The sequence below is a fragment of the Mastigoproctus giganteus genome, chromosome 10, assembly GCF_048544385.1.
Source record: "Mastigoproctus giganteus isolate SK-2022 chromosome 10, ASM4854438v1, whole genome shotgun sequence".
Lineage (NCBI taxonomy): Eukaryota > Metazoa > Arthropoda > Arachnida > Uropygi > Thelyphonidae > Mastigoproctus > Mastigoproctus giganteus.
This window is the reverse complement of record NC_143584.1, coordinates 13436035-13456161: the sequence shown is the minus strand read 5'-3', so window position 1 is coordinate 13456161 and position 20127 is coordinate 13436035. Positions and strand designations below refer to the sequence as shown.

Sequence of the window (20127 nt, the reverse complement as noted above, 5' to 3'; positions counted from 1 at the left end):
TGACTGGCTATAGCAATTATCCAAAGCAGTATTTTTAAGGACTAAGAAAAACTTAAAGCATGTATATTAAACAGCAACACTTCATAAAGTTATTCTAAATAGTTTGTACAGAAAACACAAAAAGGTGTTCAACAAAATGGTTAACCGGCACAAAAGTGCACACAAATACAAAAATTTACAATTAAAATCTATTGGAAATATAAATAGGAAAAGAAGATTAATAAATAAAACTTCAATCTGCTTTGGAGTGCATTTTTGACTCAGGGGACTGCTCACGTATGGACTGCAACCTTCTAAGAGTAGCCTTCATCTTTGTTTTCTTCTAAAAGAAATATTTCAAAAACAGTTAGCAATACATTTAATTTATATTACAAAATATTATCACACATAATAATATACATAACTCCATTATATCAAGATTTTGAAAAAAGAAGTTGTCTAAATCAATATGAATCATAATTTAGTCCAACATAGGGGAAATTTTTATTTATTGAACTATATCATGTTATACAAATTTAAATAGTCCAAACAATTAAAAAAAATGCAGCATATTATAAAATATTGGTCTTATCCTTGTTCATTAGGCAGTGTTGTAGATAAAGTATAAGCATAATGATTACTTCAACAAATGTGCTAACTCAACTGATATAACAGGAGTCACCAATTAGTTTTCTTTGTGGACCATATTAGAAAAAAATGCAACTCACTGTCATAGCAATCCCTTTGTGGTATAAAAATTAATAAAACATCACGTAAATATTACTATAGCATTTTTATTTCCTTTTATCCTGGAATGCAAAGAAAAGAGCTTTACATAATATATGATTGATTTATTTTTAAGTTTTTTGCACCAAGTTAATGGAATTTACAAAATGAAACAAAAATAATTGCTTTATATACAAATTATTGACAGGGGTTCAAATCACTTGCAGTCTATGAAAAATTGCTGATGATCCGGATGCAGACCACAGTCCACTTCACCATTGGTGACCCTCTATAATATAATATACCATAGGAAAATACACAAAAAAAAAAATTAAAAACATAAGCAGTTCTCACCTAATCAGGTCTCGCATTAGTATTAGTAACAGGAAATGATGTAAGAAGTCAAGCTTCTACAGTATCACCAAAAATATCCCCTCTAATAGTTCATCTAGTTCATCCGAATTTAGTACAAATTTATTCTAACTACCCATTTCCATAATACCAGATGGAATTCTGTTCCAACAAACAACCACTGGCTGAAGGTAAATGTCCACAAATCTAACTTGCAACCATTCATCCCTGATTTGAATTTATTCCCCTCTCACGTGCATAGTCAAAGCAAGAGGAAGGACACCTTCAAAAGGGCACATCAGATTAGGTCAGAACTGCATGAAATAAAGTTGCATATTATACTGCTTAACAGTATAATATGCAAGATTATTATTGTATAATATGGAAGATATGCAAGTACCAAATTTCAATTTTTCTTAAAATCTGTTATCATACAAGAGATTTTAGTTTAGATTAACCCCTTTGGAACATTTTTTTTCCGGAAAATGTGTCGTAACGGATCGACTTTTTTTACTTTACAGATTAAAAGTATGCATCATGCAAGTACTCATTGTATAGTGTTTTGTGTTTTTTATTAATTTTTTTGTAGAAAATACATGGGGGTAATTAACCCATTTGGGCTATCCCGAGTTATCTAGTGTATGCCAAAAAGTGTGCAAATTATACAGATTTTTTTAATAAAGTAGCGCTTGAGCTAAAAGAAAGGAAAAGAAAAACTCTTCATTACTCATTATATAAATAAAGTTAAAAAATCAAGTGGAATGCACAAGCAATAATCGCGAACTAACTACATTCTGACACATGGTCGCCCCAAGTGGATAGGTGAGGTAAGCATCGCTTACGGGCAGCAGTTCAAGAGGATGCCGAAATATTTTTCAATATTGTTTTAGTGAATTATTTTTGTGGGTTCAGTATTCTGCATTTAAGATGGCAAATTATATTTTGCTTACTGGTAGCACAGGAATGCACATTACTGTTCTTACACTGCTGTACAATATGAAGTGTTGCTGTTTAAGTAAAATGAAAGCCAGTTGTCTGCTACAAGGCATAAGAAAATGCTGAAAAATCTCAGGATTTACCTGGCTAATGCAAAATTAGCCAGATAAATGCACGAGAAAATACATTTCAGTCCTAAATTTGGAGGTATTATTGTTTGCTTCAGGTATTATTGTATCCCAAGATATTTCGTGTAGTTCCAAATAACTTTTTAAACTAAAAACGAGATATCTCTGGATAATCCATGACAAGTAAGCAAAAATTTTGCCAAAAAGTTGTAAATGACATGACTGGTATAGGCTAGATCATTTTCATGATGATCAAAATATTCTGAATGCAGGTTTTTGTTGATTTCAGTATATAAATAAATAAATAATCCTTTATTGATTTTTTACATTGTTCACAATGTTTATTATTATATTTTTTTCTCTTATATATATATATATATATATATATATATATATATATATATATATATGGCATACACAGTGAAAGTCCACTAAAATGAACACTGGGAAAACTGTAAAAAGAAAATTATAATGAATTTTTTTATAAAAAAAATTAAAAGCCAAAAAGAGGTTGAGAGTCTTGTATACTAACTTCCAATATTTAGTCATAATAATAATTATTATATTTTTATTGAAATCAAATAAGAGGATAAAAAATGAAACAAACAGAGATGATGTGGTATTTTGCATATGAATGATATGCAATGAATGGCTACATCAAAACTGATTTAGCAGCACTTTGAAATTTCATCTTTCTTCCCACAGTATACAGTTATACTGTAGCATAGAATAGCATCTCAAATTGTACCTTTATTCTTAAGGATAAAATAAAATAACAAACATGGCCTGTACCTCCTACCAATTTCATTTTTCTTATATGCTGTCTTATAAAAAGAAATATAAGGTATATTTCTTTGAAGTAACAAAATTTTAACTATCACATTTTCTTCCATTTCTGCTGGGGTTGCAAGTCAACATTACAGAGGTGGTTCCTGAAGATTTAAGAGAGTGACTTTTGCTATTACAGAAACATGGAGAGGGCACACAACATCATGATGACTTCTACTTTTTTATGGTGAATATATCAATGTTTAAAAGATTTAAAAGCTGTAGCATACTGAAACATATACGGAGTTGGCTTTGCATTAGCAATGTAACCTAATACTTCTTGGGGCCATCTCTTGCCTGTAATACAAGCCCATAGAAGCCTTGGCATGGATTCCACAAAGTTTTGCATGCTGCAGAGTATCCTGTGATATTACTACCCATGCGGTGCACAATGTATCCAGTGATGCCTGCAGAGTGTCAGGTGGATGGTTGCAGCATCAAATGTCCTTTTCCAGTAGGTCCCAAACATGTTCAAGTGGGTTGAGATCAGGCAAGTGGAAGTACAGAGAATTCACTGTCATTTTCCTGAAACCAGTTAACAACCTACCAGGCCTTGTGGTATGGTGCACTGTTTTGTTGATAGATGCTGGAATTGTCTGTATATGCTGATCAAGAGGGGCATACTTGGTTATCAACAATAGAAAGGTAGACATTCCCATTGAGATTTCGATTAATGGTGAGCAGAGGACAAAGGGCATGCTATGTAAACAGTTCCCAAACCACAACACCACTGCCTCCAGCCTGATGAACACCAACAGCGCATCCAGGCACAGGCACCATATCCTCATGCTGGGTTTCTCCAATGTAGATATGCCATCAGCATGACAGAGTTGGAAACAGGATTTAACAGACCAGGTGACAGATTTCCACAAGCCAGCAGTTGTTGGTGCTGATGTGCCCATACTCACTGTGCAGTTCCTTGTATCTTGCAGTGAGCATAGTACTCGTGATATGACTGTCGAGTGCACAGTCCCTGTGGATAACAGTCTTGCTATTCCACGAGGTTTTGCATTGTGCTATGTAGTTAGCTGGGCCACTATTCTGCATCTCTACTGTGTTACACGATGAAACACATACACCTTGGGCTGGTTCTTCAAATGCTACTGAGTCAGTCATAGTACATGCAGCACTTAACCATATAGACTGTTATTCAGATACTGGCACCTGCATGTTTTTTTTTCCCCATAATCATTCCCCATTCATTGCTGCATTTTCTCCAGTATTCTTTCCAGGCAGTGAATGCATTTTGGGAAAAAATCAGGAGGCACCAATGTTTAATGAAATGAGTTCCATATCACTCTCAAACACCTTACAAAGCAGGTATGCCCTCAGTCTACCAAACAAAAAAATCTGATCGGATAAGGTGAGGGCTATAGGGCAGGTGAGACATTATGCTCCACCCCAGGTGGGCAATCTCTGAAAGTGTCATCTGCGCTGTGTGCAGCCCTGCATTATCCTGATGAAACTTGATGTCCTGCCAATTCATTTCAGGTCTTTTAGTTTTCAGAGCTTGACTAAGCTTTTCCGGGGAACAAGCAGTATCTTTCTTTGTTGATAGCTGTTCCACTTTCTAAGAAATTAATAAAAATTATGTCATTTTGATTCCAGAAGAAGGTGGCTATAAGTTTTGTCAATGATTTGGAAATTTAAAACAAAGTTGAAAAAAAGAGGTCCCTATGTCTCGAAAGCTTTTTGTATGTTTATTTTATTGTTTATTTGCTGTTTTGTGTATATTATATTCTTATTGCTATAATGTGTATTTTTATTTTTTTTATTATATCTTTTATGATTATAATGGTTTTCTTTTATAGTTATTCCAATGCCTATGTATTTTATTTTTAAATAAATTGTTTAATGTTGGTGTCAGTGGTTGCAATATTCTTATCAATATTTTTATAGCATTCTATTTTTCCAGAAATTAAAAGAAATTATAGTTGTGGCAATTTATTATTTGCTCATCCAGCACAAATTCATGATAAAAAAAAAAAAAAAAAACATTACTGCAATTTTTCCATTTGATTTTATTACAACTTAATTTATAAGTGTGTTTTATAAGTTTGAATGTTACACACACACACACACACACACACACACACACACACACACACACACACACACACACACACACACACACACACACACTCTTAAATATTTTTATTGAAATATAATTAGTAATTTCCAATTGAAATAGTTTAAAAAAAACATTACAAGATAAAAAAAAAAAATAAATAATTACAGAAAATGTCTATTTTAAAAATGAACTTCATAATTAAAGTGCTCACCTCAGCTTTCAGTGCTTTAAGAGATTCATATTGTGCCTTTTGAATTGCTACTATAACCCATTTGGGAACATCTGGGATTAAATAAGCTATCATAACTTTGGCAATTATAATTATATGCTGTAAGCAAATGATAAATATAAATTATTAATTTTCAAGAGTAATACAAAAATATGCAGTTAAATAATAAATTATGCAACAAATTTGTAAAAATTTCTGTTTATTTTCATTTCTTGCCTTTTTATGATTTTGGATATAATGATTACAAATATGATATTTCTTGTTTTCATAGCGTCCTATTTTTCCAGAAATTAAAAAAAAAAAAAATTTAATTTGCATATAAATACTATTCTGAAGTTTATTTATCTAGATTTATCTAACTTCTGTAAAAGGCTAAGAACACATCCTTTTACTAAAGGAAGTCAATAAATCATCTCAGAAACAAACTCATTTGTGTACAATTACTGCCAAGGAAGATAAATTAGGATTTTGACTAAATTCCTAATTTATCTTTAATGTCTAAATGTTCAAAATGAACATTTGAACATCCTTTCTTTTGTAATCACCTCAAACCAAACAGCAGATGTAATCACCCATAACAGCTCTCCTGATACCTCTTCTAATTAGGCCTGACACAGCCCAGTAGCCAGCATCAAAGTACAGCAGTACATATACTCAAATTGATGGTTCCAGCCCATGTGACCGATAAATATGTTTGTTTGTTATTTGGTTTTTAGGAGCATTAGCAACTAAGGCCATATTGCTCCGGGGATATGCGGTGGTAATTTCCTGACCTTTCCGCATCCTCCGTATTTGGTGGTCACGGGCTCGAATCCTGGTCTAATCAAGAAGCGTGTGCTACACACTGCTGCTCCTGCCCCACCTGGCTACGGAGGCACCAGATGATGATAAATATGGTTAAAGATTGTATTCTTATCAATATGATTTGTTGTAAATTCCTCTGACCTATGCAGTCATGCCAGTGTATAAAAAGATTTCTGTTAATTGATCAAATGTCCTGATAGAAACTTTTCCAACTCTCTTCACTAAAGTTGCTCAAATTTCAACTTAAAAAAGTCAAAATGTGAGAGCAAATATTATAGCTTGAGGTCATTCTGTGTTGCAATCTTCCATACAGTTATTATGCAGCTTGCACAAATAAATATACAAGGTAACTTTAGGAGCTTTAAAAGAGAATTAATGTAATTTTCCATGCTGCTGAATCAAATTTTCAACTAACTCTCATAGTCTCACACATTCTTTTAAATAGAAATCATTTTATCTTCAAACTCATCAAACGTATCACCTGTTTAACTTGTGATCCAATGAATAAACCACGTTCCACTTTTTTTGAGTCAGGAAATTTCTAGAACATTACACATATATAATGGAAGAAATCAGTTAGAGACCCAAAAGCTCTGATAACAAGGATGCATAATTAACTAATTTGCAAATCAAGAAGAAATCCTAGCATCCTAAAGTTCCTACATATAATCCCATTTATAACTTACACAGTTAAAGCTTCTCCAACTAATGCTTCACATTTTCATAGTCTTACTTTTTTATTTTCATAGTCTTTCATAGGAAGGACATAGATCTGCTGGAACAGTTGCAAAGAAGGGCAATGAGATTGGTAAGGGGAATAGGGTGCACTTACCAAAAAAGGCTTCAATTCTGCAAACTGCAGGATCTGGAAACTAGGCACCTACAAGATGATCTCATTGAGGTGTTAAGGCTTTGAATGGATTGAGCAAGTTCAATGCTGAAGGCCTTCCTCTTGCTCAGAGGTAGCATAAATTGAAATTACAGTAGAATAGTTGTAGAATAGATGTGTGGAGGTTTGTCTTCAGCCAGAGTGGGCAGTTGTTGGAACAAACTTCTATCTGTTGTTGTGGAAGTGAGTAGTTTGAATGAAGAACTAGACAACTTATTGGATGGGAATGACAGGTGATGTGGGAAAGATTTTTCTTCTTTTTTTGACTGGTACTGTATAAGCTTGCTTTCTTGCATTATTTTCCACTACTAATACTAACTGAGTAAACTAAAAGAATCAATATTTGTAAAATAATAATAAGAGGAGTTTACCTCAATATAGTACGTATAACACTTCCGTATGATACCCTTCAGAAATTAAAACGAAAAAAATTGAAAAACTTACATTGGAGTAACAAATAATTAAAAACCAATTTAACAGAATTAAAAATTTAATGCAATTAAAAATATTAAAAAAAAAGAATTTAACGAAAATTTTCGAAACGATTTTCCTTCCTTACAGAAGTTAGGGCCGACCGGGCTAGCCGAGTGGGTAAAGTACCTGCCCGGCAACCCAAAGGTCGCGGGTTCGATTCCCGCCTCGGGCTTGGATCAAAGTAGTACTGCAAAAACCTTGGGAGGTGCAATATGGCCACAGAAGCCGATGCGCCAACAACTACCAAAAAAAAAAAAAAACCAGAAGTTAGGAAGGAAAATGGTTTTGAAAATTTTCATTAAATTCTTTTTTAATATTTTTAATTGTGCTAAATTGGTTTTTAATTATTTGTTACTCTAATGTAAGTTTTTTGATTTTTTCATTTTAATTTCTGGAGGATATCATATGGAAGTGTTCTACATACTATATTGAGGTAAACTCCTCTTATTATTATTTTACAAATATTGATATCAATGTAGAACATATTGAGCATTACAGCTCTTATTCATACTATCTAAAAGAATCAATGAAAATTTATTCCCACTGTGAAGCAAAATAGCCTTCAAACCTCATTGCACGTGTCTGTTCATTAGTAGCTCCACTGGATTTTGACTAATATCGACTCTTTCAAACAGACTATTCATGCATGATCAGAAAGACTCAGTAACTGCAGAGAAAGATGTAAAAATGAAATGCCTCTAAGTCCTTGATGAATTCGTCCAATTCTCAGTGATTATAGAAATGTGGAGATTTGCTTGTGCATACATCATCGAAATCACAATAATCATGAACAGGATGATTACTGTGAGATAATCATCCTCTTCAACACTTAGCATTAGCATTAGTAGAGGCATTTGATGCAAGAAAGCAAGCTTATGCAGCATCAGCCAAAAAAATTAAAAGTAAAATAAATAAATAAAAAATAACCACTTCCACTTCACCCCTCTGTTCGTTCGAAATACCTGTCCAGCCGAGCCTTAAACTTATTTAGGCTATCAACTTCCACGACAAGGGATGGAAGTCTGTTCCACCTACCAACCACCCGCTGGCTAAAGGCAAATTTCCGCACATCTATCCTACATCTGTCTTTCCTCAATTTGAATTTATGCCCTCTCAGGTGATTATTCTGAGCAAGAGGAAGAATCCCATCAGCATTGAGCATGCTCAAACCATCCAAGGCTTTGTACACCTCTATCAGATCACCTCGCTGGTGTCTAGTCTCCAGACACTGTAATTCGCAAAACTTAAGCCTTTCTTCGTAAGAGTACCCCTTTGTTCCATTCACTAATCTTGTTGCCCTTCTCTGTACTCGTTCCAGCAGCTCTACATCCTTCTTGAAATGAGGTCTCCAGGCCTGTATACAGTACTCTAGGTGTGGCCTGACCATTGCCTTATACAAGGGAATAATCACCTCCTTATCCCTGCTAGAAAAATTCCTATATATCATTGACAATACACCATGAGCTACTCTTGCAGCCCGTCTGCACTGCTCAGAGAACTTCATATCTGCCTGCACAACCACCCCCAGGTCCCTTTCATTCTCTACCACTGTCAGTGTAGTACCACAGAGTTGATACGTTGCTCTGGGGTTGCTGTTTTCCATATGTAGTACTTTACATTTGTCAATGTTAAACTTCATTTGCCACCTCTCAGCCCATCTGCTCAACCTTTCCAGATCCTGTTGCAGCAGCATAGTGTCAGTAGTGTCCTTGACAACCCTGCCAACCTTCGTATCATCTGCAAACTTGGACATCAAGCTTGATATACCATCATCAATATCATTTATAAATACAGAAAACAATAAAGGACCCAATACTGAACCCTGAGGGACTCCACTAATAACATTAGTCCACGATGAGCAGTGTCCATTGATTACCACTCTGTCTTCTCCCCCTCAACCACCCCTTTATCCATAGCAGCAATTTGCCTCCAATGTCACACTGCTCCAATTTGTGCAGCAGTCTTCCATGTGCAACAGTATCAAAAGCCTTTCTAAGATCCAAGTATATAATATCAAAGTTATTCCCTGCATCCAGTTCTTTTGTGACTGCATCATAGTATCCAATCAAATTGGTCAGGCAAGACTTCCCCTTAACAAAACCATGCTGTGTCTGAGCTATAACCGAAGTCTTGTCTAGATGATCCTGCAGTGCTTCTTTAACCAGTGCCTCCATTAATTTTCCGGGAACAGAAGTTAAACTCACAGGTCTATAATTACTTGTGTCAGCCTTTGATCCTCCTTTGTGAATTGGGGTCACATTTGCACATCTCCAGTCCATGGGTACCTCCCCTGAGTCCAAGGAAGCTCTCATAATTATGGCTAAGGGTTTGCTTACTTCCATTGCTGCCTCCTTTAATATAACTGGATAGATTCCATCCACCCCAGGTGCCTTTCTTGTGTTTATCTTCAACAATTTCTCCTCCACTTTACTCTCAGTTATTACAAGATTCTCTAGCTTACTGCCAGAGTTGAATACACCTCTGGCATTCCCCTCGCTGAATAACTCCTCATGTGTGAATGTCGATGCAAAATATTCATTTAGTTTGTTAGCTACCTGAGCAGGATCATCAACAGTTGACCCATCGATATCAAGTGGACCAATCTGATTCATCCCCTTCCTTCTAGAGTTTACATAAGTAAAGAACTCTTTGCTGTTTTTCTTCACATCCTTTGCCAAGGATTTCTCGTAATCTGCCTTTGCCTGCCTAACCTCCTTTGTAACTTGGTTACAGATCAACTTGTACCTATCATAGGCTTCTGTGTCACGTGTTAATTTGTATGTATCGCATGCATTTTTCTTCTCTGCCATATGCCTCATTAGTTCATCTGACATCCATTTAGGCCTAAACCTTGAACAATATTTCTTAGTTGGTATGTAAAGCCTAGTAGCTTCCAAGATAAGTTCTTTGAATGCTTCCCATTTTGAATTTGCTGTTGGTAACATCATCAGTTGATCCCACTGTATAGAATTTAAATACTGTCTCAGTCCATCGTAGTCACCTTTACGAAAGCAATACCTCTTCCCTTTACCCCTAATGGTAGTTACCTCTTTGAGTAAATTCCACTTCAGAACACTGTGATCACTGCCACCTAGTGGTTCATTTATCTGCAGATTCTTAATGCATGAAGAATCACTACTGATAATCAAATCAAGAGTATTACTCCCTCTAGTTGCCTACCGAACATGCTGATGTAGAAAACAATCATCCAATAAATCCACAAAAGCCTTGCTAGTGTGTGAGTGACCAGCCCCCAAATTCCAGTCAATATCTGGGAAATTAAAATCCCCCATAATAAGACTCTCTGATTTACTGGCCCACTATTTCTCTGTACAGTTTCTTATTATACTCATCAGAGTCATTAGGCCTATAGCACACTCCTACTCTCAATTTTGATCTCCCAATGCTTATGTCACACCAAATTGACTCGACACTGCACTGTCCAGAGATGTCGACTGGCTTCACTTCCTTGGATTTTATGTGTTTCTTAACTAATAGCATAACCCCTCCTCCCTTCCTATCCTGTCTATCCTTTCTGTAGACATTGTACTCCCCAAATTCCAGTTCTGCATTCCTTATATCTGTGTGACACCACGTCTCTGAAATCCCAACAATATCTGCCTTTGATGTTTTGAGCAATACCTCAAATTCATCAAATTTATTTACTAGACTCCTAGCATTGGTGTACACGCAAGTATACATGCACCTGCTCTTCCTCTTAGCCACCCTAACACAACCCATGTGTTTACTTGTACCCCAATGATTCCCAGCAGTCTCTGAAATATCCTGCATCTTATTTTCCAGGCTGCTGCTCATTCCAATAGAAGCAGTGCAAGAATCACTTTCTCCTCTGCCAGTGGCACCTGTTAATCTATTAGTCCTTGTAGTCACTTCTGAAGTTGTTTCTAAGGAATGGACAGAAATTGGTAAGTTGTCAATTGTGGGATACATATACATATTTCTCCAAACTTTAGCCTCCTTATATGTATAAATGTCTGGCATACAAAACTAGCAGTCATCATCCTGGTTAAATTGCAAAAGACAACATAGCTATCATTCTAATGTTGACCAGCAGCCACCTTAACCAAAGTGAGGTGCCAAGTAACCTGTCTTGGCCACTTACATGAATCTCAAAGCATGCTCTCAAAACTTAATCCCACTTCAGTTATTATGCTGAGTTAATGTGAATCTACAGGCCAAACTCCAGAAAACTTAAAACTTTGACTGGTAATTATAAGAGTCTGGAAGAAAAAAAAAGTTAAGTATTTGAGTAACATGGAAACCATGAAAAGTCAAAATATGCAATTCCTTCCAAAAATCACAACTGTACAGCTAAACTAATTTCAAAATTGTATACAGTGCTTAAATTATAAATTAAACACAAGAAAAATCAAATTTATAGAGAATCTGACAGTTTAGAAAGTAAAGAGTAAAACAGTAATTACCTCTGCTGCTACAGCAAACAGCACCCATTGTATAGGAGAGAGATCAGGTGCCAATGACCTAACAGAAGAAGACATACCAAGTAAAGTGCAATTTGTCATTACAGCCAGTACTCCAAGAGCTTCAAATGCAATCTAAGGAGAAAATTTTCATATGAATGAAGCTAGTTAAAATTTCATTCAATAAACATAGTCTAAATAAAAGTTTTCATTTGGAAAATTATGAGCTGTTTATCTTTAAGGTATCTCAAAATCAAAATATACCATGCAGAATGCAAATTAATGAATAAAAAAATCAATTAATTTAAAATTAAGATCATTTGTGTTATTACATTCTCTGCAGAGGAATTCACCTAAGTTTCTAGTCTTGATTCTGATATTGCTGCACAGCAGTAAATAAAATATTTTTGCTGAGGATACTACCCGTATCAATGGCTTGATACACCTCTTGTTGTTGTTTCCACACACATACCTTTCTGTTGGCATGATACAAATGGAAATGCAATTTGTCCAACAACCACACTTGCCAATCATCTGCTGTCCAACTGCAGGTAACATGCATATGTCTACACAGTTAGGAGGAGATGTGATTGAATCAGCCATCTGCTCTGATAGCCCACCCAATGGAGAGTACATCAAACAGTCCTGCTCCAAAGTGTTCTGGACTGTCCCACGTTGTACATGCAGTTAGTTGTGGCACCATGACCATTTTGCTGGTCCACACAAGATAGTACAGTTGTCTATCACTATTTATCATTGGCTTTGCATTACACATTTTGAGCAAGTTTGTTGTTATGCCCCTTGTCTGACACTCTTGGTACACTGACACAATGGTAAGTTGGGGACAGCCCACTGGATGCACTAACTCAGAGTTGGACACACTACCCTGCCCTTTGCATCAAAAACTACCTCCTTGGAAGTTGGTAGCATCACAGTCTCTTCCCATGGTTGTTATATTTATTACTATACACATACACATGACTGTTGACTGCACTCACCCGAACAATATTTTATTCCCATAGTGCAGTTCACTTACTCCATTAAGGGTAGGTTGTCCTATTTCGACACCCTTTCGGTGTAGTAGTAGCAGAGGAGGAGGCATGTGATGCAAGAAAGCAAGCTTATGTAGTATCAGTAAAAAAAAAAAAAAAAAAAAAAAAAAACATTTCACACATCCATTCCCTCTAAAAGTTTGTCCAGTTCCTTCTTGAATTTATTTAAGCTATCAACTTCCACAACAGATAGAAGTTCGTTCCAGCAATCAATTACCCACTCGCTAAAGGCAAAATTAAGCAAATCTATTCTATAACTATTTTTCCTCAATTTGAATTTATGCCCCTTCAGGTTCGTAATCTGAGTAAGAGGAAGAATCCCATTCAGAATTTAGCCTGCTCAACCCATTCAAGGCCTTATACACCTCAATCAGATCACCTCGCAGGTGCCTAAGTCTCCAGATGCTGCAATTTGCAGAACTTAAGCCTTCTTGGTAAGACCACCCCTTCGTTCCCCTCACCAATCTTGTTGCCCCTCTCTGTACTTGTTCAAGCAACTCTACATCCTTCCTAAAATGAGGCCTTCAGACCTGTACACAGTACTCAAGGTGCAGCCTGACCATTGCCATATACAAAGGGATAATCACCTCCTTTTCCCTACCAGCAAAATTCCTGTATATCATTGACAATACCCCATGACCTGCTCTGGCAGCCTACCTGCACTGCACTGAAAATTTCATATCTGACTGCACAATTACTCCCAGGTCTTTTTCGTTTTCTGCCATCCTATGTGTAGTGTCACACAGCTGGTACATTTCTCTGGGGTTACTTCTACCCATATGCAGTACTTTACATTTGTCAATGTTAAACTTCAGTTGCCACTCTCAGCCCATCTGCCCAACTTTTCTAGATCCTGTTACAGTAGCACACTGCCATTACTGTCATTAACAACCCTGCCAATCTTTGTATCATCTGCAAACTTCGACCTTAAGCCTGATATACCTTCATCAATATCATTGATAAATACAGGTAGCTCTCGTTTTGCGCTGGTCAGATTTGCACCGATTCGCAATAGCGCCAATCACTAACCACAAGGCCATTTTTATTTTTATTTATTTTTATTTTTTTGCAACTTTTTCTATAAATTGAAAGTATAAAATCGTCAGACAAAATTTATCAGCATTGTACTATACTATGTATCATGCACTGTTCACGTGATTTAGGACAATCTGAGCCAACCAACAATTAGAGCATCCATATCATAGCCAATAAGAGATGAAAAAAATTCCCACCCTCAAAGCAGAAACTCGTGGATGCGGGTGGTAAAGGTCCATGAGGTGAAGCATTCAGTTGGATGTTGTTTACATCATTTACACATGTTGGAAATTTATTATGCTAACATTTTTTATTAATTGTGCTATTAATAAATTAAATAATAATTAATAATAGTGAGAGCCGTGTGTGTTTTTGCCAATCATGCTATAAAGTTTTTAATTTAATAGAATAAAGAAACGGCATGTCTGATAAAAGAAGTTCATTGAATCCTAGTGGAAATGAAAGCATGAAAAAGGCACATGGATCTATCACATTGGAAAATAAGATGGAGGTTATTAGGAGGACGGAAGCTGGTGAAAGCTGCCCTAATGTGTGTAGGGCTATGAATATGCCTCCATCGACTATTACTGCAACTATGAAGAATGCTAATAAAATAAAACAATCAATGCAAAGTGGTGGGTAAAATGTTTGGTGCTCGGAACCTAAGCCTGTGATTTTCAATTGACTACATTATATAAAGGGTTCCATTTGCGCTGATTCCATTTGTGCCTGCCACCCCCAGGAACCTAACCCCAGTGTAAATCGGGCTAAATGTATACAAAACAACAGTGGGCATAACGCCAAACCCTGGGGACTGCACTAATAACATTACTCCATGAAGAGCAGCATCCATTGATTACGACTCTGTCTTATCCCACTCAACCAGTCTTTTATCCATTGTAGCAACTTGCCCTTAATATCATATTACTCCAATCTGTACAGCAGTCTTCCATATGCAACAGTGTCAAAAGCTTTCCTGAAATTCAAGTATATGATATCAAAATTATTTTTTGCATCCAGTTCCTTTGTAATCACATCATAGTATCCAATCAAATTTGTCAGACAAGACTTTCCCTTAACAAACCCATGCTGTGTCTGAATTATTACTGCAGCCTTGTCTAGATGATCCCACAATACATCTTCAACCAGTGACTCCATTATTTACCCCTGAACAGAAGTTAAACTAACTGGTCTGTAATTACTCATGTCGCCCTTAGATCCCCTTTGTGATTTGCGGATACATTTGCACATCTCCAGTCTGCGGGGACTTCCCCTGAGTCCAAGGATGCTCTCACAATTATGGCTAAGGGTTTGCTTACTTCCTTTAATATAACTGGATAGATCCCATCCACCCCAGATGCCTTTCTTATGTTAAACTTCAACAATTTCTCCCTTCACTTTGCTCAGTTATTACAAAATCATTAAGCACCCTGTTGAAGTTTGATAAACTTCTAGCATTCTCCTTCCTTAATAACTCCTCATGTGTGTTATTGTTTTTTGTTATTTGGTTTTTTTTTTAGGAGCATTAGCAAATAAGGCCATATTGCTCAGGAGATATGCGGTGGTCATTCCCTGACCTTTCAGCATCCTCCGTATTTGGTGGTCACTGGCTTGAACCCCGGTCTAATCAAGAAGCATGTGCTATGCACTGCTGCTCCTTCCCACCTGGCTACGGAGGCACCTCCTCATGTGTGAATGTAGATGCAAAATAATCATTCAGATTGTCAGCTATCTGAGCAGGATCATCAACAGTTGAACCATAGATATCAAGTAGACCAATCTGATTCATCCCCTTCCTTCTAGAGTTTATGCAACTAAAGAAGTTCTTGCTGTTTCTTTTAGCATCATTTTCCAAAGATTTCTCGTAATCTGCCTTCGCTTGCCTAACCTGGAGATGTGCAAATATATCCCCAATTCACAAAGGGGGATCGAAGGGTGACGAGTAATTACAGACCAGTTAGTTTAACTTCTGTTCTGGGTAAAATAATGGAGTCACTGGTTAAAGATGCATTGCAGGATCATCTAGACAAGACTGCAGGAATAATTCAGACACAGCATGGGTTTGTTAAGGGAAAGTCTTGTCTGACAAATTTGATAGGATATTATGATGTGGTTACAAAGGAACTGGATGTAAAAAATAATTTTGATATCATATATTTGGATTTCAGGAAACCTTTTGACAATGTTATGAAAGACTATTGTACAAATTGGAGCAGAATGGTATTAAGGGTAAGTTGCTACAATGGATAAAAGGATGGTTAAGTGGGAGAAGACAGAGGGTGGTAATCAATGGGTGCTGCTCTTCGTGGACTAATGTTATTAGTCCACGAAGAGCAGCACCCATTTATCAATGATATTGATGAAGGTATATCAGGCTTAATGTCGAAGTTTGCAGATGATACAAAGGTTGGCAGGTTTGTTAATGACAGTAATGACAGTGTGCTACTGCAACAGGATCTAGATAATTTGGGCAGATGGGATAAGAACAGGCAACTGAAGTTTAACCTTGACAAATGCAAAAGTACTGCATATGGGTAGAAGTAACTCCAGAGAAACATACCAACTGTGTGGTACTACACTTAAGGTGGTAGAAAATGAAAAAGACCTGGGAGTGATTGTGCAGTCAGATATGAAGTTTTCTGAGCAATGCAGACAGGCTGCCAGGGCAGGTCATATGGGTTTTGTCAATGATATATAGGAATTTTGCTAGCAGGGAAAAGGAGGTGAATGTCCCTCTGTATAAGGCAATGGTCAGGCCACACCTTGAGTACTGCGTACAGGTCTGGAGGCCTCATTTTAGGAAGGATGTAGATTTGTTTGAGCATGTACAGAGAAGGGCAACAAGATTGGTGAGGGGAATGAAGGGATCCTCTTACCAAGAGAGGCTTAAGTTCTGCAAATTGCAGTGGCTGGAGACTAGGCACCTGCGCGGTGATCTGATTGAGGTATATAAGGCCTTGAATGGGTTGAGCACGCTGAATTCTGATGGGATCCTTCCACTTGTTCAGATTACGAACCTAAGGGGACATAAATTGAAATTGAGGAAGGACAGAGGTAGAATAGATGTGCGGAAATTTGCCTTTAGCCAGCGGGTGGTTAATTGCTGGAACAAACTTCCATCTGTCGTTGTGGAAGTTGATAGGTTGAATAAATTTAAGGAGGAACTGGACAGGCATTTGGAGGGAATTGTGTGATGTTTTTTTTTTTTTTTTTTTTTTGGCCGATGCTGTATAAGTTCATACACATGCTTTCTTGCATCACATGCCACTACTACTACTACTACCTCCTTCGATTACACACTAGCGTATATCTACCATAGGCTTCTGTGTCACCTGATAACTTATATGCAATTCATGCATTTTTCCTCTCTGCCACAAGTCTCATTAGTTCATCTAACATCTATTCAGGCCTAAACCTTGAACAATATTTCATTTGTGTATTTGCATTTCAGTGTATTTACTAGTAAATACACAAAAAAAAAAAAAAAGGAACCACAAAAATTGCAAACACTGTGTGTATTGCACCGATTCTCCACTGGTGACATTCCAAACACTTTATACTGATACTTGTTATAGCAGAATAGCAATATATTTTCTTCAGAAATCTAGCTAAGGATAGACTGGTCATCTAAAAAAAAATCATGGTAAAATAACACCAAGTTACAGTAAGAGTTACTTATTGACATGTGTACAATAGTTTATGAAATTCTAATAATATACATCTTGTTATTTAAGCATTTAGCAAACATATAAACCAAATACAAAAAAAAATAAAATAAAAATAAACAAACACACAAACAAAATAGCCACAGAATTTATTCCATAAAGGGACAGATCTACAAAAAGCAAAAAGAACATATTGTAATGAAAGCATTTCACTCTCAGACTTGTTTGTTGTTTGTTTGTTATTTGGTTTTTAGGAGCATTAGCAACTAAGGCCATATTGCTCCGGGGATATGCGGTGGTCACAGGCTCGAACCGCGGTCTAATCAAGAAGCGTGTGCTACGCACTGTTGCTCTCAGACTTGTGTCATAGAAGTGGGAATCATCACTCAATAAGCAGAGCACAATTCAGAAGGTGGGGGGGGGTCACAAACAAATATGCATAAAAAACATTCAACGAGAGAAAGGGCATATGAATTTACACATATCAAGTTCCAAGATTACTTCAAGATATAACTGGCACAATCCACAGGACAAAAAGAACTTATCACAAATTAACACCTTACATTTCTTCCAGTTTCTATATTGAAGATAACAGTAGTCTTGTTTTTTTTTAACTCATCCTAATCAAGTTAATCTCCGATTTTTTTTATCATAAAAATGCCAGACCCACAAATAGTGATGGATCATGGGGAACCTTGATATATGAAATATTTCTATTCTGATACATTTATGCAGGCATTTTTTTTGGATTCTGTGATAAAAGTTAACTTTTATTTTGTTCTACTTTTTCACAATCTTATTGATTACTAGTGTTTTCAATGCTGCACAAAAATTGGCTATGTCTCCTTTACACCGCCATGAAACTCCTTAATGCAAGAATCGCATCAATAATTAGTGATGAATCATGAGGAATTTTTTTGATTACACTTTAATCCAACTATGAAAAATGCCTTGAGAAATTTAAGATTTGAGCTAATGCAATTATCTCACAAATTTCACAAATCATAATTGAAGGAGGATCATGCATACCATACATATTTATAATTAATTTCTGATATAGTTTGGGAAGTTGTTGTTGTTATTTGGTTTTTAGGAGCATTAGCAACTATGGCCATATTGCTCTGGGGATATGCGGTGGTCATTCCCTGACCTTTCCGCATCCTCCGTATTTGGTGGTCACGGGCTCGAACCCCGGTCTAATCAAGAAGCGTGTGCTACGCACTGCTGCTGCTGCCCACCTGGCTATGGAAGCGCCAGTTTGGGAAGGATGTTATGTGGTTGTTATTCATTACAAATTATTAATATACATCATAAACCACTCATCTATTAATAATTCGTAATCATTTCTGATACTTATTACTTTATTTAAAGTTCTCAGTTTTGCAATCTTCTAGCCGGAGGATAATATTTATTGATAAATGTTTCAAGAATGTAGAAAGAAAAATAAATGTAGATGACTTCATTATTCAAAGAACTACTCAATAACAGAATTAAATCGGATTTATGAAAATTGCAATCAGAAGTAAATTCCTGAAAATTACAATCTACAGAAGTTCAAGTCTAATGTAAACAAATACTTTCTTTTACCTTCTCAACCTTCAACCCATGCATGGTACTAAGTACTATATGTTCTAATACCTCTTGTGTTTGGGGTTTTCATTATAAAAAAAAAAAAAAAAAATTAGAGAGAAATAAACTAAATATTTCAAGATATCCAATTATATCAGGACCTAATGCAATTTCAAATTTTGCAATAATTCTGAACATTTTTATTTTAATATTACGTATACTTTTTAATGCAATACAGTTCAAAATCTTTCAGTACCTAACAGAAAAAGAATTAGTTCTAAGAAATACAAACCTGCCACACCCCTATTCCTTTTGCTGATACTGCTGGAGGCCTCTGGTGAACATTGCATAATTTAAATGCATCTGACCAACTTTCTAAAAAGTTACTTAAAAATGCAAGGAGAGCTGCCCAGGGAAAGACTGACGAAAACAAGAACACATACCCAAACTGAATAAACATCTCAAAATAGTCATCATAAGTCCCCTTTAGAAGAAAAAAAACAAAAAAAAAAAAAAACATTTTATATTTATATAGAAGTATTTGTAATATATTACATTAAAATTTTTATTAATAATATATTATTAATCCTTATAATTTATAATATTCTTATAATAAATAAAATAATAATAATATACAACTGGAAACCTTTTTATTGATTTTATTTGCTATTCAACTATATAACAACGCACAGTACCTAGACATTTCAATTCAAGTAGTCATTTTTTGACAAAATTATATTATAAAGAAAACTATAAAAAAAAAATTACCACATATTAGACATTTGTCTTAATGTTACAAAAAAATGCTAATGCTAATTAATGAGGATAAATCAGGAAATATATCAGGATTTTCGATTTAATTTTCGAAAATTAAATGAGATACAGAAAGGAAATTGTGTTGTTAACCAGAGACGTGTAGACAGAGACACTATTTCTTAATACAATGTAG

At 35.8% G+C, this 20127-nt stretch overlaps 1 protein-coding gene across 1 annotated transcript in view; it reads right to left on the bottom strand.

The window, feature by feature from the left end:
* Nucleotides 1–232: 232 nt before the first annotated feature.
* Nucleotides 233–20127, bottom strand: part of LOC150078734 (anoctamin-10-like) — a 30690-nt gene continuing 10795 nt past the window's right edge. Inside the window, exons 5-8 of the mRNA XM_090382306.1 lie at nt 19471–19662; nt 11861–11992; nt 5231–5347; nt 233–322 (exon numbers count right to left, since the gene is read on the bottom strand). Coding sequence (XP_090238432.1) covers nt 233–322; nt 5231–5347; nt 11861–11992; nt 19471–19662 — 531 coding nt within the window. The remainder of the gene's footprint in view (nt 323–5230; nt 5348–11860; nt 11993–19470; nt 19663–20127) is intronic.